At 39.1% G+C, this 23,160-nt stretch overlaps 1 protein-coding gene across 8 annotated transcripts in view; it reads left to right on the top strand.

The window, feature by feature from the left end:
• SPATS2L (spermatogenesis associated serine rich 2 like) overlaps window positions 1–23,160 on the top strand; it is a 163,631-nt gene that overhangs the window by 115,682 nt on the left and 24,789 nt on the right. For 7 of the 8 annotated variants that reach the window (XM_030855301.3, XM_030855293.3, XM_060302086.2 and 4 more), the window contains 2 exons: window positions 12,890–13,096; window positions 14,452–14,587. In XM_030855301.3, the coding sequence (XP_030711161.2) occupies window positions 12,890–13,096; window positions 14,452–14,587 (343 nt within the window). The remainder of the gene's footprint in view (window positions 1–12,889; window positions 13,097–14,451; window positions 14,588–23,160) is intronic. The other variant, XM_060302088.2, reaches the window with a different exon arrangement.

Below are 23,160 nucleotides of genomic sequence, written 5' to 3'. Positions count from 1 at the left end.
CACATTTATCATTATGCTCACTCTATTATTTTGGCATCAGATCCTCGGTGTTAACTCTTGTTTGTAGTTGTGCGTTGTTCAGTCTCAGCATCTGCTTCCAGCAGCACTGTGTCTGAACTGTTCAGGTAGTATTAGGGGTGGCCTTACATTGTGTTTTCAGTGGCTTAGGCCTCTGCTTCCTTTCTGTGTGTGTGATAAAGCAGAAAGAGATGGAGACAGACATAGGATGTATCGACGTGAGGACACAGGATATGAAAACCCCTCGGGTGTTTTTCTGTTACCTGGGTACAGCGAAATCCAGAGCCCTCTCCCTTCTCTTTCTCATTTGAAAACTACTTTTGCTGCATCCTTACAGCAAAACCACAAACCTACTCATCTCTGAATAGCTGATACCTTCGTAACTTCCCACTCAGACCTTGTTACGGCAGTTTTCAGTTAAAAATAGACTTAATTAAATGGAATGCACTCCTTGCGAAGAATAAAAGGCCTTCCCTTTTTTTTCTTAATTTTGAACAAAGATCTAAATGGTTCTATCAAAATGCTATGAGAATTAAGCCTGTTTTTCAGAGAAATAAGTCTGCAAAACAAATCAAGTTAACATGCCTACCTTGTGTCATTGACAGCTTATTAATCCAGCGACTTTGTTATCTATTATCTTTTAATGTAAATAAACCTGTAAAAGTATTAATGACGTATGAGACCTTGTAAAGACAATGTAAATTAAACTAAAAGATTGGCTTCCAATTAGAAAGTTTCCAGCTTTTATGCCCTCTGAGCTGATCAAGTCTTATAGAACATGAATGAAATAATAAAGTCTATCTGTATTCGATAAAGAAGTTACGAAAAGGCAGAACTGACTGACATTATGTCTTCTGAATAAACCTGTTTTGGTCTCTGTTCCAAAGTTATTGGTTCCTCTGAATTTCTGTTAATTAGCCTGTCATGTAGAGATAGAAGAATGATGAAAAATGCAAATTAAGGTGCACAATAATTGTAATGTGAAGACTTTTCTTGGGGCTTCATCACTGGACCGTTATTCTGTGACATCTTAAAAGAGTTGTCTTTACTCACGGTCTCCATTCCTTTACCTCTCTCTCACTTATCAACCTATCCTATGGCTTACAGCCCCATTAGTCCAAGGAAATTGCTCCCACCAAGTTTACCTCTAAGTCTTCTCTTACTGGCTGTTAATTGTTGAGTCTCATCAAGGCTGGGTTAGTTCCAAATCCTTTCTCATATAGAGCTATACTCTTTTTGTAGATCATTTCAGCCATACCCTAGCCTTAATTATGTACACTGGCTCACAAACTCATCATCCCAGTCGAGGCTACTCTCTGAACTCAGACTCTTACTTGACATTTTCACTTTGAGATTTCAAAGCACTTTAACAACATGCTCATAACAAACTCCTGATCTCCCTTCCCAGCCTTAGCTTTCTTTTATTGTTCCTGATCTTAGTGTACTGTCCATCCATTCTGCAAGCCAGAAATCCAGGCATCAGTCATGACATCTTCCTCATCACCAAGTTCTGTTGATTCTCCTTTTCAAATATTCCTGGAATCCATCCATTTCTCACTGTCTCTACCTCTACCTTCCCATCAAAACCATCCTTTCTTGCCTCTGCTGCTCTAAGTGTCCACTCATTCATCTCCTGGCATTCACTCTGTTCCCCTCTAAATCATTCTCTATCCTGTAATCTTTTCAGATGACACATATTTGAACTCTTAAGATAAAGGCCAAAAGTCTTACCCTCGCCTGCAAGCCCAGCATATTCTGGCCCCTGTGTCCCGTTCCTGCCTCAATGCACAGCATGTCCATTCTTGTTTTCTGCTTCAGCCGTACTGGTGTCCTCTTAGTCCCACGTACTGGCCGTGTATAACAGTCAGGTTCAAGTCAGGAGAGAGAAGCCACACCAGTTATTTGGATGGGAGGAATGTAATAGGAAGAACTGCTAACTAAAACTGTAGGAGGTGGCTAACTACTAAAAGGGGTAAGTAAGGAGTCTCAGGGGTCTAGACGTGTCAAGAGAGCAGTTACTATCTCCAGGAAGACTGGACAATAAAGGAACTAGGACTGGGAGAGTCCCCCAGTCTAAAACTGAGACTGACCTCATCAAACAAGGTGTGTGGCTACCCAGAGGAACATGCATGCCGCCTCGCGGTGGCAAGAAATCTTGGCATAGGGCCTGGCCCAAGCTGTTCTGTAGAAGAAGCCCACCATTGCCATAGGGTGTAGATAGACTGGAACTGCTCAAAGCCACTATCAGGGCTGGGGAGCCAGAGAATGTGGCATGAGAGTGCAGCTGGAGCTCCTCTGCATGGCTGCTGGCTCCTGTGGTGAATAATAATAATAATGAAGGACCAGAACCTAGACAGGAAGTGTATTCCTGTCTTCATCGCCTTGTGCGACCCCTTTGTTGCCCTCTACCGACAAAGCTAACGTTCTGCCAGTTGGCAAAACAGAATTGTTTACAGCGTCCAGCTCCAGTATCACAAAGTAGGGCAAAGAAGAGTGGATTTGGAGTTGAGAGACAATAACTTGATAACTGCCTCAAATACTGTCTTTGCCTGGAATGCCCTCTTCATCTGATTAGTTTTTCATGTAATTTCAGGTGGGCTTAGTTGTTACTTCCATGGAGAATTCATTCTTGATATCCCTAAGTCAAATACTCCAATTGAGGATTTCATATACTGTGTACTTTTCTTTCATAACACTTAACACAGCTGTAATTCTACATTTGTTTGTGTGGTGGTTTGATTTATGTCTTCCTATGAGACTGCAAGTTCTATAAAGATGGGAACCACAAATGTCTTTTACCACTGTTGTGTTTTTGGCGTCTAGAACAATAACTGCACATGATAGAAACTCAAACAAGCCTTTTTCCTGGTTGTTTTGAATTATTAATGATAAAATATGTGGATAAGTGTAGGTTAATTAAAAAGTTTAAGTTTCTGTGCTGCTTTTTAAAGATAATTATGGATTTTGTATTTCTGGTTTTTAAAAGGCATTTATATTAATTGGAGAGATATGAAAAATGCAGTAAGGTTTAAGGGGAAAAATATCCTACCTCTCAGAAAAAAACACCGTAAAATTTAATTTCAGAATGTTTTAAATGCACAGATGTATAGGGGTTGTTTTTACAAATATTACGTAGCGGGTGAACTTTTATATTCTGCTTTTTACTTAACATGACATTACAAACATTACCTCATCATTGTATGTTCTTTAAAAACATGACCTTAATGGCTGCAATTTGCCATGTTTATTTTAATTATTCCCAAACTGTTGTCCATGTGCATTGTTTCCATTTGTTTGCTATTATAAGCAATGCTATAGCAAACATTTCTTGTATATAAATCTTTATGAACAATCATGATTATTTCCTTGGCATATTTTCTTAGAAGTGGAATTATTGGGCTCAAAGGGTATGGATATTTTTTAAGTGCTTAATATATTGCTGTCCAGAAAGATTGCACTAATCTCATTGTTTTTATTTGTAAAACCGATTAGTAGAAAGATGGAACATTTTTGAGACGTTTAATTTCCATTTCCATTTTTTCTTTTGTGAGTACTTAAGAACACTAAGATCAATGATTAAAGAACTACCAATTACTTTATTATTGGTTATTATAAAACACTATTGAATTCACTTAAGTATTGATACTTTTAAGAGAATGGTAATGCTTTAAGTAACACAGATATTAGCAATTTTAGGCATTATTTTATAACAACAAAATTATTTTTTGTTTATCGGTTTTTTCTAGATAGAACTACTTTACAATACTAAGTTAATTGTCATCAAATGATGTGATTTACTGAAATTACATTTGTATAGGAGACTATGAAATCATCTAAACTCAATGGGTTAAAATAATTGTTTTAGAACTACTCTGTATTTAAGACATCCTTTAAATTTAGATTTGAATTCTGCGTATACTTCCTTCAGTCTACTTTTAAGTACATGAGGCTTTCACTAAAAAGTAAAAGCTAAAGAGAAAAAGGAGTTTTCAGAAACTTTCAAATCTGAACACATACATGGCTGTACATATATTATGAAAATCTTTGAATCTAAGTTCACATATTTCTCCCAAAAGGAAGATTTGTTTTCTCTGGTGCTGTTAACAAAAAACAACCACCACAGTTCATGTTTTGCTCTGTAAAATAAATTAAGTCAAGGACAAGTCCAATATGTAAGTTGATACAGAGATTTAGTAACTGGAAAATTGATAGTTCTCAGTATTGGCAAGAGTTAAGTGTGAGAACAATTGCATGCATTACAGCTGAATGTCAGTGGGTCCAAGTGACTGGAAAATAATTTGGCAAAGCATATCAAGAATTTTTTAAGAAAAAGAAAGGCATAAATTTATATCTTCTTCATCATAAACCCCACTGAATTATAGTAAAGGGTTTTTAAATATAGAAATCCACAATAATGAAGAAAAGGGAAAAGAGGGCCTCAATTTCTAGAGGAAGGAAAGTAGGTGGAAGAGGATTGACTGATGAAGCAGAGTATGGGAAACTGCAGCATAGAATTCAGAGGGAGAGAGCTTTGGGAGGGAGGAGGCTGACTGCCTGTCAGAAAATGGGGAAACTCTGCATTTGGAGTCAGCAGATAGGATGGGGGGCAAACTTAAGAAAAGAAATATAAAACAGGGTAATTAAATAAAGGTATTTTAAAGAACAGTCTACTATCCCCTTACCTACTTCCAGTCCAGCTTGTTTTATAAGATGCCTAACATTTGCCTTCAAGGCAAAAGGCAGGGTGGGGGGAGCAGAGAGTGATATGCTGGTATTTTAATGACTTATTAGAACAAAATACAAAACTCTTTAGAGGAAAATAACAAAATCCAGTGTTTCTCAATGTGTCATTCACAGTATTCAGTATCCAGTTTAAAAAATTACTAGACATGGGAAGAAGAAAATGTGACCTATAGTAAAGGAAAAGATTAGTCATTAGAAGCAGACCCATAGACAACCCAGATGTTGGAATCAGCAGATAAGGATTATAAATAAGGATTTTAAAATTTTACCAAAAAAAGGTGAAGAGAGGAGAATTTTAGGAGAGATAAAAAGAATAAAATGGAAATCCTAGAACTAAAAAGTACAATAACTGAATTTTTTTGAAAGTCATCAGATGCCTTTGGCAGCAGTTTGGACAATAAAGACTAAAGGATCAGTGAACTTGAAGACAGGTCAGAAGAAATCATCCAAACTGAAGAACAGGGACCAGTGGTTAAGACTCCACGCTTCCACTGCATGGGGCATGGGTTCGATCCCTGGTCGGGGAACTAAGATTAATTAATTAAAAACAAAAATAAACAAACTGAAGAACAGAGAAAAATATTAAAAGAAAAAACAAAACAGCAACAAAAAGCAGAGCCTCGGTGACTTAAGGGGCAGTATCAAGCAGTCTCACAGATATGCAATAGGAATCTCAGAAGAGAAAAAGAAGAGAATGGAGGGAGGGCGCTTATGAAGAAACAATGGCCACAGTTTTTACAAACTCAGCATAAAACAACCACCCACATATCCAAAAAGCTCAGCAAAATCCAAGCAGAGTAAATGATAGAAAATCACACCAAAGCATATCATAGTCAAACTGCTGAAAGTCAAAAGTGAAGACAAAAATCTTAAAAGCAGCCAGGGGAAAAAAACACACATTGCAAATAGGAAACAACAAAAAGAATAAAGGTTGACTTCTCATCAGAAACAATATGGGCCAGAAAGCTCTAGAATGAAATCTGTAATGTAATGGGAATAACTGCCAATACGGAATTTTATATCTAGTGAAAATATCCTTCAGAAAGGACGGTAAAGCTAAGATAATTTCAGATAAACAAAAGCTGAAAGAATTCATCACCAGCAGACTTGCACTACAAAACAAGCTGAAAGATATTCTTTAGGCTGAAAGTAAATGATACCAGATTGAAATCTGGATCTGCTGGAAGAAATGAAAACTACTGAAAATGGTAAATATATGGATAAAAAGAAAAGGTTTTTTTTCTCTTATATTTTTAAAAAAACAATTGACTGTGTAAAGCAAAAACAATAACAATGTATTGTGAGGTTTACAACAAATGTAGAGGTAAAATATATGACTATAAATATACAATTGACAGGAGTGGGTAAGTGGAATTATACTATTGTATGGTTGTTACCTTATACATGAGGCAGTATAATATTGATTCAAAGGACACTGTAATAAATTAATGACACATACTGTAATCCTTGGAACAGTCTCTAAAGACAAAGAATGAAGAGGTATCACAAAAAAAGATAAAACTATTACTTGAAAACAAATTCACCTAAAAGAAGTCAGGAAAAAGATCAAAGAGATAAAGAGTAGACACAACTCAAAATGGTAAACATAACCCAATAATATCAAAAATTACATTAAATGGAGATGGACTAAAAATTCGAATTAAAAAGCAGAGATTGACAGCCTGGATAAAATAGCAAGACCCAACTATATGCTGATTACAAGAGATGCACTTTACATAGAAAGAGAGACAGGCCTAAAGTTAAAGGAGAAAGGAAAAGATATACTATCCAAAAGGTAAGCATAATAAAGTTGGTGAGGCTATATTAACACCAAAGAAGATTTCAATACAAGCAATATTACCAGATATAATTAGGATCTTTTCATAATAATAAATTGATCAATTCCTTAAGAAGACATAACAACCCTAACTTTACATGCACCTAACAACAAAGCTTCCAGACCCATGAAGCAGCAATTGATAGAACTAAAGAAAGAGACAAATCCACAATAGTTATGGGTTTTATCACCATTTTCTTAGCAACTGATAGAGCAAGTATATTAAAAATCAGTAACAGTGTAAAAGATTTGAACAATATTATCAACCAACTTGACCTAATTGACATTTGTAGTACACTGCACCCAACAACTTCAAGAGCACATGGCATTTTCACCAAAATAGACCAATCACTGGACGATAAAATAAGTTTCAAAACAAAAGTTAAGTTTTGAAATCTTTAGAGTATGCTCTTTGACCAAAAATAGAAGTAAATTAACAATTAATAGCAATAAGATATCTAGAAAATTTCCAAAAATTCAGAAGTTAATTAGCCTTCTAAATAATTCATTGGTCAGGAATTCCCTGGCAGTCCATTGCTTAGGACTCCTGCTTTCATTGCTGAGGGCCCAGGTTCAATCCCTGGTCAGGGAACTAAGATCCCGCAAGCTACATGGTGCGGCCAAAATAAATAAATAAAAATAAATAAATAATCCATTGGTCAAAGAAAAAAATTCACAAGAGATACTAGAAAATATTTTGAACTACATCATAATGAAAATACAATAACCCAATTACCAATATCGGTAATGAAATTGACCCTGACCCCTCGTTCATTTAAAGACTAACAACAAACAGGATATTATAAGCAACTTTATGCCAAAAGGTGAAATGGACAAATTTCTTAAAAAATACGAATTACTAAAATGTACGTAAGAAATAGAACATTTGAATAGCCCGAAACCTATCAAAGCAATTGGTAATTAAAATTCCAGGCCCAGATTGCTTCACCAGTGAACTCTTAAAAACATTTTAGAAAGAAATAATAGCAATCTTAAACATATTTTTATTTTCTGAAATAGTTTAGAAATAGAAGGAAGGGAGCACTTTTCAACTCTTTTAATGAGACCAGCATAACCTTATCAAAACCTGACAAAAATCATTACAAGAAAAATTTAGGAACCATATTGCTCATGAGTAAAAGAGCAAAATCCTCAACAAAATATTAGCAAACTGAAGGAAGCAATATTTAAACCCAAGATAATACACCATGACCAGGGTACTTTTTTCCAGGAATGCAACATTAATTTAGCATTTAAAAACCAATCAGTGTAATTTACTGCATTAACAAAATCAACGAAAACAACAGCATGATCATCTCAAATCACTTGACAAAATAAAAACTACCAGAATATAAGAGAATTTACCGATAAACATATGAAAAATATACTATACAGCTAATATAATACTTGATAATAAAATATTGAATGTAGTTTTCCTAAGATCAGGAACAATGCAAGGATGATTATTCTACATTGTACTAGGATTCCTAACTAGTCCAATAAGACAAGGAAACATTGGAAAGGAAGAAATTAAACTTCATTTACAGATGTCATTATTGCCCATGTAGAAAATTTTAAGAAAGCTACAAAACAAAACAAAACAAAAAACTAATAAGGAAAGTAGCAAGGTGTTTTAGGTACAAGCTTAAATATATAAAAAGTTAATTTGTGTTTTTGTATTCTAGCAACCAGCAGTTGGGAAATGAAATTTTAAAAAAATTATATACAGTGACATTTTGCATGTCATCTAAAATACCTAGGAATAAATTTAACTAAAGATGCACAAGACACTAAAAACTATAAAACAATGCTGAGACAAATTAAAGAAAACCTAAAAAAATGGGAAGATATATCATGTTCAGTGATCAAAAGATGCAAGATTGTTAAGAAACCAGTTATCTCTAAATTGATTTATAGATTCAAGGCAAACCAGTCAAAATCTCATCAGACTTTTTTTGTAGAAATACACATATTGAAATGCAAAGGGCCTAAGATCTTGAAACAGTCTTGAAAAAGAAGAGCAAAGTTGGAGGACATTCATTACCTGATATTAAGACTCATTATATAGTAATTAGTAAATAAGGTAGTGTGGTATCGGGGTGAGGAGAAACAGTTAGATCAGTGGAATAGAATAGAGTTCAGAAATAGAATACCATATATACAGTCAATTGATTTTCAACAAAGGTGCCAGGACAGTACAGTGGGGAAAGGTCAACTCAGATTTATCATGCTGGAGTCTTATATTACTTTTTCAATTTTATATACTAGTCGTTAAGGGCAGAGAGACTATGTCCCATTTAACTCCTGTGAATTAGCCAAGGCAAGCGCATAGTGAGTGGGCACAGGTCTGTTGGGTTAAATTGAATCAGAAACCAGAACCATACTCAAGAAGTTATGTAGATATTGGGATCTGATAAGTATTTTTTTTTTCTGATAAGTATTTTTAATAAAAGGAAGGCTTAGGTAATAGATTCAGAAACACATAAGCTTCTAGGAGCAATTTTTTAAATACATGGACAAGGATTAAATTAAAATGTATATAATTTTTATTGAAATCTGGGCAGATTGGGTGTTTCCAGAGAGAACTTTTCTTTCCAAGATGTAGCTACTTTGGTTCAAGTATTTGATGACTGTAGGATAAAGACACAACCAGAGACTCACATCAAATTAGGCTCCCTGTAATTGGAAAGGCCCCAGGCAAGCACAGTACCAAAGTAATGCTGATTCAATCATTCATGCATCCATTCAGTATTCATAATGTACTCACAAGGCACCAAGCATGTAATGATGAACAAGATAATACATCACTGTCTCTACTTTTCTCATGTAGAAATTGCAGAGGATATTTTAAGGTTGCACTAAAATCAATACTCTCTTAGTCTAGAGAGACCAACAATCTTGTGCTTCTTTTGGTATATATTAGTGCTTTTCAATAGAAATGTAATGTGAGCTATAGATGTAATTTAAAATTTTCTAGTAGACACATTAAAAAAGTAAAAAGAAGCTGGTGAATCAAATTGAGTAATATATCTTATCTAACAACATACCCAAAATCATTTTGACATGTGATCAATATTTTTTTAATTATCAAAGGAATATATATATATATATATATATTTTTTTAAAGAAGATGTTGGGGGTAGGAGTTTATTAATTAATTTATTTATTTTTGCTGTGTTGGGTTTTCGTTTCTGTGCGAGGGCTTTCTCTAGTTGTGGCAAGCGGGGGCCACTCTTCATCGCGGTGCGCCGGCCTCTCACTATCGCGGCCTCTCGTTGCGGAGCACAGGCTCCAGATGCGCAGGCTCAGTAATTGTGGCTCATGGGCCTAGTTGCTCCGTGGCATGTGGGATCCTCCCAGACCAGGGCTCGAACCCGTGTCCCCTGCATTAGCAGGCAGATTCTCAACCACTGCGCCAGCAGGGAAGCCCCAAAGGAATATTTTTAACTCTTCTTTTTTTGTATTGAGTCCTCAAATTTCAGTGTGTAATTTACACTTACAGCCAACTTGATTCAGACGAGCCATATTTCGAGTGTTCAATAGCCACATGTGGCTAATGGCTACCTTAATGGACAGTGATATGAAACAACTCCAAGTCAACTATAGTCTATTGGAGTTTACAAGTGGATTCCAGAAAGGTAGAAAACTGATGGTACTTCTAGCCCATAATGTTGGAGGAAAATCACTGTATCCAGGAAAGAACTCTTGTTATTCTGTTGCTAGAAATATCTGGATTTGTGGTCAGGATGAACCTACTTCTATTATGGTTCTATAACTCTCCACCAGTTTTCATCTGAAAGAGTCCTAGAGTTTTACTTATTTGGAGACAGATCTGTACAGCCAGTGTGCAAATATATCCAAGTAGTCTTTGAGAATTCAGATCTTTCCAGCATTCAATGACCTCACTAATGAGACAGCTTTTCAGGACCTAAAAAGATACTACTACTCAAATTTCCCAATGAATAGTTTTTGGTTGGATGATGAGCCAATAGCCCACATATCAGTTCTGTGATACACAAACAAAAATTTTCAGCTCTAGGTTAATGAGCCCAAGCTCATTTGCATGCTTGTCCTCCTTTAAAATGCTTTTGCATTCAACAGAGTAATATTTTCCTCTGTTCTAAGGTCTTTATTTCCACTAGGCTATAATAGAAATCCCCTTATTTTCAAGAATAACAGTAATTTACTATACTATGTACAATGAGCTGTATTTTAGATTCTCAATTTATAAAATTTCATCAGGCCTGAATCTCAGCTATGATTTAGAGAGGGAGTGAGGTGGAACCAGCCTATACTTAATTACTTTTAACAAAACATTTATAGATTCATCAACAAATTAGTTTTTCGAGACTTCCCTGATGGTCCAGTGGTTAAGACTGCACACTTCCACTGCAGGGGGCCGCGGCTTCAACCCCTGGTCAGGGAACTAAGATCCCACATGCCATGGGGCACAGCCCCTCCCCCCCCCAAAAAATTAGTTTTTCATCTTTCACAGTAGAGTTTCTTCTGGTGGGTGGTACTACCTAGGTACCACCCATCTCCACCCCAACAGAAATACCTAGGAAGTTGAATCCTGGATCTACTTCTGAATCGAAATCTCTGGAGGTGGTGCTGGGGAATTTGCATTTGCAGTAAGTACTAGGGGAAAAACTCATGCACACTAAAGTTTGACAACTACTGCTCTACAGGGAAGTTCCAAACTTTATTATAACTAAAGATAAAATTGTACACTACCATTTAAATCTGTTTTATTACTGGAGGAAATGATGTTTTCAGTACTTATTTACTTTGTTCACCACCTGGGCTGAACATTTCATTGGATGCTGTAATTTCCCTTTAAGTAACTTTTAAAGGGCACTCAGTATTCAGCCCATAAAAACGTATCCTGTGCCTTTTTAATATATAGGTAGTAAATGATGGATTCAACTAAAGTCAAATTTACCCATCAAAAATGGGCAAATGTCTAAAATCAAATTGACGAGGACCAGATCTTATTCTTTTGTACTTTCCAAGTGTAGTCTCTGTAACGTTTGTGACAGTGTCAGGAAAGGTATTCTTTGTTTCTTGTTTTTTTCCTATGAAATCATTTTAAGAGTACTTTAATTCAGTCACAATTCTACAGATAGCCATTGACCTAGACACAAGTACTGGAGCTTCAAAAACGAATATGATTTTAGCACCTGCCTTCAAGTGCGTCATAGCCTCTGCAAGGAAGGGACAGACATGGAAACCTTGTGTTATAGTATAATGCACTAAGTTTTTACAAGGCACCACGGAGTAGAGAGAAGTGAGGCAGGGTGACTATTTGAAAGGGGGCTGGGTGTCACAGAGATGATGTTGTGCTCTGTTTGGGTATAAGCTGCAGTTGGCCAGAGAAGTGCAGTCATTCCTACAGGGTCATCCAGACATCGGGAAGATCAGAATGTGCCAAACCTGCTCTCTTTCCACTACACCCAGCTTTCTCTAAGAACCTGACCTGCAAAAGCATGCCGGCTTCCCCTTTTCTCACACCCAAAGCGCTCTCTGGTTGTGAGTAAGATGTTAATGGTGATACATTTCCTTTTCAGGCCACTAAGGTGCCATTTAATTCACTCCAGCAATAACTAAATAGGGACCTACCTTTAAAAGACGCTGAAAGCAATGCACTGCTTAATTTACTGCCACATCTGTTAAAGCTCCAGAGAGAATCTGACTCCCTAGATTTTAAATATAGTTGAGTTACTGTGATGATGTTTCCTGATTTAATCCTTCTATAAATTAGATGAAATGATCATAGAACCTGTTGTCACTACATTCTTGCCCTATCTCCAGTCACTCTTCTGCCTTCATTAATTCTAAATAAAATACCACAAGACATTGATGGAGTACTTGGAGGTGGGAGGGCTATGTTTTTGTAGCCTCAATACGAAATCATACTTAAAGACGCCTAAGCCTTTACTGAATGGGGGAAAACAAACTGTTCACCTCATGTAAGGCTCCTAATGGCCTTCCTGGGTGGTTATGGGTGAGGAAACTAAGGCTCAGAGATAAGTGGCTCGCCTGGGGTCACTCTGCAAGTAATTACTGGAGCCAAAACACCCACCCAGGTCTTGTAACTCCAAGTACAAGGTTCTTTCCAGTATACCCTTTCATCTCCCGGGGCATCTATTAAAACAGTTTCTTGACTGTTTGCAGTGAAAGGCACTATTGCCAACATGTAAACAAAAACAAAAATCGCGGCATCCCCCGTCACTTTATCATCAGTGTTTTTAGTTTATCACTTCACAGTCATTATTTGGTGTTTTCTTACAGAAGGCAACAGACCACTGCAACAGAAACTATCCTTAGATGGGAACCCCAAACCTATACATGGAACACCAGAGGGGTCAGATGGCCTACACTGGTCAGCTGAGCAGCCTTGTAACCCAAGCAAGCCTAAGGCAAAAACTTCTCCTGTTAAGTCCAATGCCCCTGCAGCTCATCTTGAAATAAAGCCAGATGAGTTGGCAAAGAAAAGAGGTAAAGTGATTTCTTTTGCACAAATGATTCAACATATTTTGTACACACAGAGGAGTACCCGAATGACAGAACTTTCCAAAAGATGCTGCTTGGTGAAGAGAGATACACATGAAATTGCATTTCTTTCTGTGAGCCACATAGGTTGAAAGCCAGATGTGATTCCTTCATTGTTAATTAAAGGTCTGGAATGTTTAAGTGGAATTATATCGCCTTTTTCTGCCCCTCTGTGGCCGTTCTTCTCTTTGTAGGCATGGATAAATTTGCACCACAAACACTTTCTCCCCTTACATCCTATAAAGCAAATGTTGATGCAGGAGCTCTTTTAGCAATGTGAAGGCTGAATGTTTCCCCAATATGTGAGCTTGTAAGTGCTGAACTTGCACTGAATCAAGATGAGTTTAGAGGCTGCTGTGTCTTCTTCTGATGTGACCTTCCTCACGTAAATTCAGTTCTGTGTTAGGACTTGCAGACGATATACACTGAAAGAGAGTTTTATATTTGACACATTATATTTTTATCACTTTTTGAGCTTTGATATACTTTACACATAACTGGTATTAAAAATGAAAGGGGCTAAATCACTTCCTTTCTGATTGCCAGAAGATTAAATAATACTCTTCTCATTCAGCCTCAGTTGCATCTGATTTCCTTGGCTTGGGTTTGATTATACCTTCTCACTTTTCTTGAGAGAGATTTCTTTCTTCTAAGAAACATGCCCTTGTTGGGTTAAGTACAATTTGCCTGTTTGCTCTGCACTGTCTGTAAACCCTAGTGACAGTTTCAGGAAATCAGGCAAGATTGGCACCCACAGAGCTGCTTTAAGTGCTGCTGCTATAATTACAGGCCTGGCTCAGGACTGATGGGGCCAGAGCCAGCGTACCTGGCAGCGATGCTCTGTCCTCTCTCTAGCCCATTTGTACCTCTCCCAACCTCTCTGTCATTTTCCTCTTCCAAAAGCCCTGCTGGCTTTAAACTACGCAGAGTGGTGTCTATCGAGAGAGCCAGCAGCACAAATGGTCTTTAGATGTATCAGATTCTAAGAAACTACAGTTTGCAATAGAACATAATGATCAGAGCCTCTTTCCAAAGGGCAGAGGAGACACACGTGCCCCAAATGGCCCATCCAGAGAGCCCACTGGTGAGATCCCAGCTGTCCCAGGGGCCACACAACCACCCAGTCTGGGTTGTAAACATCCTCTTAAAGGAACTTTTTTTTTCCATTGAAAAACAAAAGACAAATCTCTCTCTTTTTATTGGAAGGGGGTGAGTTAGTTGCTTTTGTTGTTGTTGTTTAGCTCCAAAATAAAAAAAGAAAGTGCTCACTTTAACATGCTTTCTCTCGACATTAATTTTAGGCCCAAATATTGAGAAATCGGTGAAGGATTTGCAACGCTGCACCGTGTCTCTAACTAGATATCGCGTCATGATCAAGGAGGAAGTGGATAGTTCAGTGAAGAAGATCAAAGCTGCCTTTGCTGAGTTACACAACTGGTGAGTAATTTGACTTAGAAACTATAAATTTATGGCACTTCAGCTATTCCTATAGGTAAAGACATCAGATGGAAAATGTTGTTTATTTAATCCATGAACATCACAGAACAACACTTCAGCAGATTTTCTTAAGCCCTGCAGACAGATGCCTATATCTTGGGAATAAAAAAGAAGAGAAAATGTTGGAATAAAGAGAAACCTGATAGACATAATTCATTGGAGTTTGAAGCTGGCCCAAAAGTATGTGAATGATGTAGAACACAACCTCAACAAAGAACAAAACATCAAAAATGATATTTTTGACAAACCTTTGGAAGGTTAACATCATGAATGCTACTCAGAAGAAAATACTTTCCAGCCTGATATCATCATAAAATAAGAAAAACTCCCTTAACAAAACTGAGAAACGTCTTACGTAAGCTTAGTGATAGAACCCCATTCTTGGGTATCTTTAAGACTGGAATTAAGAAATGGTACACCAGTGTGGTTTGGGTCCTGCCCTGTCCTGCTCTGCAACAGATTTTGATGGAAGACATTTCTTTCAGCCCTGTGCTTTTGCTCATGTCCACAACTAGAATGAAATACCTCTTAGTAAAAAGGTTAAGTTATTATCAGCAGAAAAATGTTACCAGTGTATCCATCAGGACGCTTTCACTTTCAAGTGACAGAAACTCAAATCACACTAGTTAATGAGAAAAGAGGACTTATTGACTGATGTACATGAAAATTCCAGGAGATTCCTTTAGGCAAATTTGGTTCTAAGCCCAATATGTTATCAGGATTCAATTTTTCTGTCTCTGCCTCCTTTCCTCTTTCAGTGTCTCCCGCAATCTCCTGGTTCTGCTTATTCTTGGCTTCATTCTTAGGTACTGTCTCCATGTAGCAGCCAAGATGACACGCTGGCAGCTCCAAGCTTACATAATCTTTAGCCCCTGTGATCTGAGAGAGGCCTTCGTTTCCAGTAGTTCCAACAAAAAGTCCAAAAGGCCTAATTCCCATTGGCTGGGTTGGGTCATGTATCTGTCAATAAACCAGTCCCAGTGGCTAGAGGGACAGAGTTTTCCCACTAGCCAGGCTGGAGTCATGTGCCTACCACAGAGTTAGTGGTGGGGGGGAGCCCCACCTGAACTCCATGAACTGAGACTTGAAGAGCCATGGTTCCCGGGAGGAAACATGGTGTTAAAGATGAAAATATAGAACAAAGAAAACACATGTGTCCACAATGCCCAGGCTCACATAACATGTTCCCTATATTGGCGTCCTGTGATTCTAGAATTTAATCACATCTTCCACATATTCTTCCCATTCTAAGTCCTTTCCTTGACACTGATGTGCTTTTTTGCTAATTGTAGAGTTGCATAAAACTAAGGATTACGCCGAGCGCTAACCTAATCTAAAATTCTTGAACTTTAAACCATCTGCTACATATAATGTGAGATTCCAAGAGTGCATAGACACCAGGGACTTGAAAGAAAGCCTGTCCTTCATTTATTCAGTGAGGAATCATTTACCCTCCACCCCGTCACGCCATCTCAACCTTCGTGGAACACTTCTCTGTTTGATCAGACTATAACCTCACTAATTGTTCAAAGCAAACTCCGAGAATATGTTTGAAAGTACTCGGAGAAGGTAAAGATGCTATACAGATAAAAGGTGTTATTATCATCATCATCATCATTGGTTTTCAAATTTTACAGTTATATGACTTTTACAATTTATCCTTAAGCTACCCTAATCTATAAAAGCACACTCGACGTCCAGGCCTGTTCTCGAGAGCCAGAGTCAGCCCACTTCACCTGGAAAGGGCCAGCTAGTAAAAATCTTGAGCTTTACGGGTGGTGAGGGCTGAGTGCACCTACTCAGGCCTGCTGTGGTGGCGTGGAAGCAGCCAGAGGCCACGCGGAGAGGCCGTGGGCCGTCTCTGGCTCGTGGGGGTCGTAGTTTGCCAGCCTCTGTCTGGAGGCATTAGTGAGCTGCTCGCAGAAGACCACTCTGTCTTGTCCTTTTGTGTGGCGTTTTAGAATAAACTCTTCCTCTGAGGCCTCTCTATGATACCTTCCAACTGAGTGACTCACGCACTAATTGACAAAGTGTAGCAATGACCTCAAATTACCTCTCTCCTCCAGCTGCTCTGAAGACTTTTATTTTTTATTTTATTTTATTTCCTTAGTAAAATGAACATCACATGGCTCACGAGACATCTTGAGATTTAGAACAGATTCTTTGAGTGCTTTACTCCTCAAGAGCTGGAAGTGTGAGGCCAGGAAGGTCAGCACCCAGGGAAGTTGTGTATCTTGTCTCTGCTTGTAATTCGTTTTGTGTTTTAAACTGATGGGAAGGATCACTTCTGACTGAGCCCTGCCAAGCAATACGGCTGTTTAAAAGTCACCTACCTGACAGAATGGAACTTTTCCTCCAAACTGAAGAAGAAAAAATTTAGATCAACTATTTTCTATTGCTGCAAAATGAGAAAACACCACCACTTGTTTTCTGACCTAACCCTTCATTAAAATGATCCCAAAATAATTACATAAATGCTAACTTAAAAATAAAACTATTTTTTATCAACCATTTACATGCATTTATGCCAGAGGGAAAAACTTTGCCTCTGTTCCAATTAAGCCTGCAGTCCAGGCAACAGCGTGATGTGCTTGAATTAAGCCCCTCTCTGATTTTCTGAGGAGCAAAGGATGGATTTTAGGGATTGTGCTGCTCTTGAGAAATAGGGGTCACGGAATCGAAGGAGGCAGCTTAAATGCTTAAAAAATGAAGCTTTCCTAGTGGTGGTGAAATCACAAACTCTAGGCACTAGAGAGAATTTTGAATACAGCCCTATTCATTTAATAGAATGGAAACCTCGGGGTAACATCGTAAAGTATATCCAGATTTGGAGGATGTGGAGTCCTCTGGAGATTTCCAGAAAGAGTGCTGTTCTGAGGCAGATGTTGACTCATCTGGTGCACAGGCGACAGGGAGGTGGCATACATCCCCCTGCAGGTTCTGCCCCCTTTCCTCGGGGCCACCCCATTCTCTCACCTAAGCACTCAATAGGCAGTGCGTGTAGTTTAGAAATATAGACACCCTTGGTAAAAAAATTCTCCACATTCACTTTGCTACCAAAGCACCAACTTCAGGAGGTGAATCCTGCGTGACTAAATTCCCCCCAGATCCCACTGGAATTCACGGGAATGATGATTGTGTGAGGTTGGGAGAAAGCCCTTGTTTGCATATGCTCAGTACTGAGTGAGCGGATATCTGAGTGAAATGAAGGAAATTCTTGTCCTTCCCAATCTGGCTGTGAAGAATATTTTGCTCAATATGTTACTGAAGAAAACCATTAAGTAGCTAAATTATAATATCAGAGTTGGCACTTAACCAAGACACAGTTACACAGGGCCAAATGACCATTACATGACTCCTTCTCGTTTTTCCAGAAAGAACTGGGGATTTAAGAGGGGAACAAAGATGACACAATGCCCTCACAGTATGTCTTCACAGAAAATAAATTTTGCAACATGAGCGTCTATGTGAAAAGTCAACATCAGGGACTAACATGAAACAGCTGGTTTCTTTCCTATATGATTGGCCCCTACCACAACTGGAAAATATTCATCCTTTCGAATCATAGCTGCCAGGTTTAATTGCTTTGTGTGCAAACTAGTCTAGCTTCTCACCACAAATCTGTGTGTGTGCATGGCCAAGTTGATGTTGACGGCTTTAAATGAGCAATAAAACATTAAATTCAAAAAACATTGAGGAAGGAGAGTAATACTTGATAGTTTTTCCATATGCTGGCGGAGAAAGGATTCCAGAATAGAGCTGTAAAAATTGTTAGGTGCTATTGTCAATTTAACATCTAATTAAAAGCACTCCTAAAGAAAACAGAAGATGGTAACAAGCCAGAGGGTTACGGTGTGTGCTGAGGTAATGGGGGCTGGAGGGGATAATATTTTTAGGCTGCTTTGCTTTCAAAAAGGAAAGGGACATCGGTCAAAGCATGCCTTCTGTAAAAAAGGGGCCAAAAGTCTTCCCGGACCCGGTCGGTGTTTATTTTCTCTTGAAGCAGTGCCAGGAAATTGGAAGTGGGTCAGGAGTCTCCCAGCTCCCCGACCCGAAGCCCTCCCCCACCTCCCCTTTCTCTGCCGACTCACCCTCCATCTTGGAGTTTCCTCCCTTCCAGCAAAGGCAGGTGAGCCTCCTACTGCCTCCTACAGGCTAGGGGCTCCTCACCATGACCCCACTCACTACTCCATAGGACCTTGTAGCAGACTCCCTGTATCCTTTTCCCTTCCTTCCTTTTAACGACTGAAACTCATTTTCGTGTAACTGGTAACCTCATCCTTTTGATGACCATGTGTCATCCGTCCCAAAGTGACAGATTTGCATGTTAACCAAAGTTGACAGTCTGTTGAGACTCTCTACCAGCCAAAAGAATTACTCTAAAAGTGAGAACTGCAGGCTGAAGAAATAGCAATTTTGAGATAAGTATATCTTCTACTGCATCCCTCAAATCCCACTCCAGAGGAGGGCTCTTTATCTGCTACTGAAGCCCTGTTGGTATCCAAGCAGAATCACACACAGACCACCAGATATCATTGCTGTGACATTTTAAATATTGTGTCTTTTTCTGGAATATCAACTCGAGAAGGCCTCCCGGAGAAGAAATTGCCAGTGGGGTTCTTGCATTTCAGAACAAGCGAAGCAGCAGTCTGTCCCATATTCCCACTTTACTGCTCCTCGGGTACCCAAATAATATCACATTCTAGGAGCATGCAGCCTTCGAACTACTTCAGTTTGAGTCCAAATAAGAGCATTTTTCTTCACTTTTGCAGATTTATCACATAGCAGGACTCTTTCTTTGTTGGTTGTTTCCTCCCTCCCCCCAAAATTCCCTAAACTTTTAGCTGCTTTTTTTTTTAATACCTGGCTTTCCATACAATGCTAAAAGCCTGGTTTTTCTGTGCTCTTTGGGTTTTTTGTTTGTTCTCTTTATGAGTAACTGAACATTGACTGAAAGATGATGTCTGTAAATTAATATGTACTTCTCTCCATACCAAAGTGTATGTGTCTGCACTGTAATTACACACGCTCAGAGCTCTGTGGTCATCCTTTGCCTCGGTACCACCCGGAGAGATGCTGATTTCACTGGGCATAAGTGAACCCAGAAAGAGGGGGTTCTTTTGTTTTTAAAGAACCCCAGGCGATTCTCTTGTGCATCTGCGGTTGAAAACCATGGACTGAGAATCCTGCAGAGGAGGTGATATGTCTGGGGCTAGAGCAGTGTTTGCAACCAGATGAATTTGCCCCCCGGGAGACAGTTGGCACGTCTGGACATATTTTGGGCTATCACAGCTGTGGAGAGGTAGTACTACTGGCATATAGTGGGCAGAGGCCAGGATGGCGCTCCTTATCCTTGTATGCACGGGACAGCATCCCCCGCTCCACCACCCACCCCAACAAAGAATGATCTGGTCCAAGGTATCGGTAAGGCTGAGAAAGCCTGGGTGAGAGGAAAGGGAGAGGAAGACTGCACAGCCCTTCTGCGTGGTCTGCTGTAGCTCGTGAGCGAAGGATGGAGAGTCCTCCCTTTGCAACACACCTGAGTGCCTCTCTGCCCCTCCCCCAGCCGCCCTCCTACCCACCACTGCAGACCCGAGGGGGGAGATTTCCTTTACCTGCCCAGATCAGGTGCGTACCCCAGAACACAGCCATAGTGTCTTCTCTTTTCACATCAGTGCAGTCGCGAGATATTTTTCCCATACTTCCTGAAACATAAACCTTCTAGCTACACATTTTAAAGGTCAAATTACATTTTTGTTTCCTTAAGACAAGCAAAAACAATTACACTGGAGTGTAGAAAATTGAGGTCTTTGCTTCTTTGTCTATTTTTCATCATGGAATTCAAGTCAGTCCGTAGGAGAAAATGGAAAAATTAAGAACTGACGGCTGTGGCTAGTGATAGACCATCACTTCCATTCACCATTCTGTCTCTACCTGAGTCTTTTTTCTCGCTTTGCAATAAAACCAAATATCACAGTGGAGACTGGGATTAGGATGAAGATCTGAGGCATGTGAAGATAAATACAGTAGGGAATTGTTCCATTAAGTGTCTCTTTGGGGGGTTATTATTTTCCTCGGGCTTTAGTCAAGCAGCAATATTACTTGGTGTTCCTGGCTATACATGGTATATATCCACCTACTCTGATACCAGTGACATCTTCAGGGGCACCTGCCCTTGTGCTATTTAAATTGAATGACAACAGAAGGTTTTTGTTTGTTTTTGTTTCGGCTGTACTGTGCCACTTGCAGGATCTTAGTTCCCCGACCAGAGATAGAACCCGGGCCCCCTGCAGTGGAAGTGTGGAGTCCTAACCACTGGACCGCCAGGGAATTCCCAACAGAAGGTCTTTTTGCAATCTTATGGTGCAGTAGTGCTTGGGCAAATACTTGTTGACCATTGAATTACCCTCTCATAGTTAGGAGAATATTGAAATTATGACAGTCTGTCTACTCTGATAGGTAAGTACCGGGAAAATATGCATTAGGTGAAACAGGTCCTAGAATCAGATCTGTGTCACAGAATAGGTGCTGTGAAAACAAGCAAACGGGGTTTTTGAGCTCAGTCACGTGTAGGGTGTGGGTGTAAGCATGAGTGATGAGTTGAGCCTCCTTTGTAAAACAACATGGCTGAAACAGTAAGCATTCTGAGCATGCCCACGAGATCGAGTGTCTGGAGCAGTGTGTTGGCCGGTAATAAAGTGATGCTCTTCTCTGTGCCATTCAGCAAGGGATGTTACCACCAGTAGGAGAGCTGACGTTAGGAACCTCTGCAGCCACGTAGTATTGTCATGTGATAACTTCACCAGAACTTCGGTTCCCTATTACAGGAACAACAACGTGTTAAAGGATTGCGAGATTCTGCCAGCTCCTTAGCCTATACACGAGACACAAGCAAAATCAAGAGTTTAACATTACACTTTTTTATGGTTTTTAAAAGAAATTTAATGCAAGGTCTCTACGTCCTTCTGCTCTGGAAAGGAATACATACTTCCCATTGATCAAAACCTATTGCAAACAAAACTTTCTGACTAATCTCTTTTCTTCTCAACAGATGGTTTTTCTAAGTGCCCACCTGCTAGTGACTTGTACTGTGTAGTAGAAATTAAACAAACCCATTCCTTCTCCCAACACCCAATATTGAGATTATGCCAAGCATATTAAAAAACACACATTACTGAGATGAACATACACCTGCAAAGGATATCAAGAGACAATAATAGAAGAGGCCAGTAAATATATTTATGCCTCAAGAGAGCCATATGTATGGATTTTTGTCCCTGTCCCAGCCGACAAACTGCCCCAAATGGCTCTTTTTCCTTACTCTGCACCAGTCCAATGAACAGAAATCAGCTCCAGGAGCCATTCTGAAATCATGAAAAGGGTAAATACCTTATGCCAGGGAGGAACTCAAGGTCCCTGTGACTTTGGGTCTATGGCAAGTCCCCATGGTACGGGGCCTTTCAAATCTTGCCTTGTTTGTGACTCTGTGTCATTCTAAATAGGGGTAGCTCGCTCTTTGGAGGTGAAAGCTTCTCTTTTCCTATTCTCTTTCCTCCCCGAAGTTTTTCTCTGTATTAGATGTTTCCCCAGGGCCACTGCAAGGACCTAGTGAATCAGTCAACATGAAGGAAGAGCAGGCTGATAAATACAGAAAATACAGAACTGGCCTTTTCAGTTTGGTGTAGTCCCCAGGGAACTAGCATAAATAGTGCCTTGTATTAATAGCTTTTCTGAGCTCCATGTGTGATTACCTCTATACGTCATGTCAGTGGTACACTTAGCGTTGGGAGACAGCTTTCCTTCACTGTAGCCTTCTTGCAGAGTAATAAACCCACAAGAAGAGCTGGAGGATAAGAAGCTGATTCTGATTTCAGCTTGAAATCGGAAAAGATTTCTGAATCTTTTCAGCAAATGAAGGCGACCCGTCAAACCAGCTTTGTGACATGCTCCTGAATAGGAATTGTTAGTTTTCATCATAGAACAGAAATATAAAAAGAATTAACCAAATTGTTCTAGCTACACAATCCCAGAAGGAAAGTATGTATCATTTGTGTGTGTGTTTTGAATTTACAGTATAATCCATTTTCACTGAGAAAATAAGACAAATTTGTTCCTATATATTAGTAGGAATATAAACACATTATAATTTGAAAAGTGGAATATCCTAGATCACAATTTCAGAGTGGATCTTGGAGCTTATCTCTATCTATTAGACTAGGACAGAGTGAGATTCGGTAGTCTCTTAGGGTGAGACCAAGAACAAATTTTGGACCATTTGTCAGCTAGGACAGCAACAAATCATACAAAAAACTGCACCTGAAGCCAATATAATAGAATAGCCAATTCCATATATGTATGTTACATAATCCTTCCAGTGACCATGACCTTTGATTCTTAGTAGGCCATATTCGAACAAAAGTGACATTTTCCAAGGTTTATTAACAACATAATTAGGAGGCGTGGGGTGTAGATTTAGACAGAATAGGGTTTAAATCTCATCTCCACGTATTCCA

The sequence above is a fragment of the Globicephala melas genome, chromosome 7 (assembly GCF_963455315.2).
Source record: "Globicephala melas chromosome 7, mGloMel1.2, whole genome shotgun sequence".
NCBI classification, from domain to species: domain Eukaryota; kingdom Metazoa; phylum Chordata; class Mammalia; order Artiodactyla; family Delphinidae; genus Globicephala; species Globicephala melas.
This window is presented reverse-complemented; position numbering and strand designations above follow the sequence as displayed.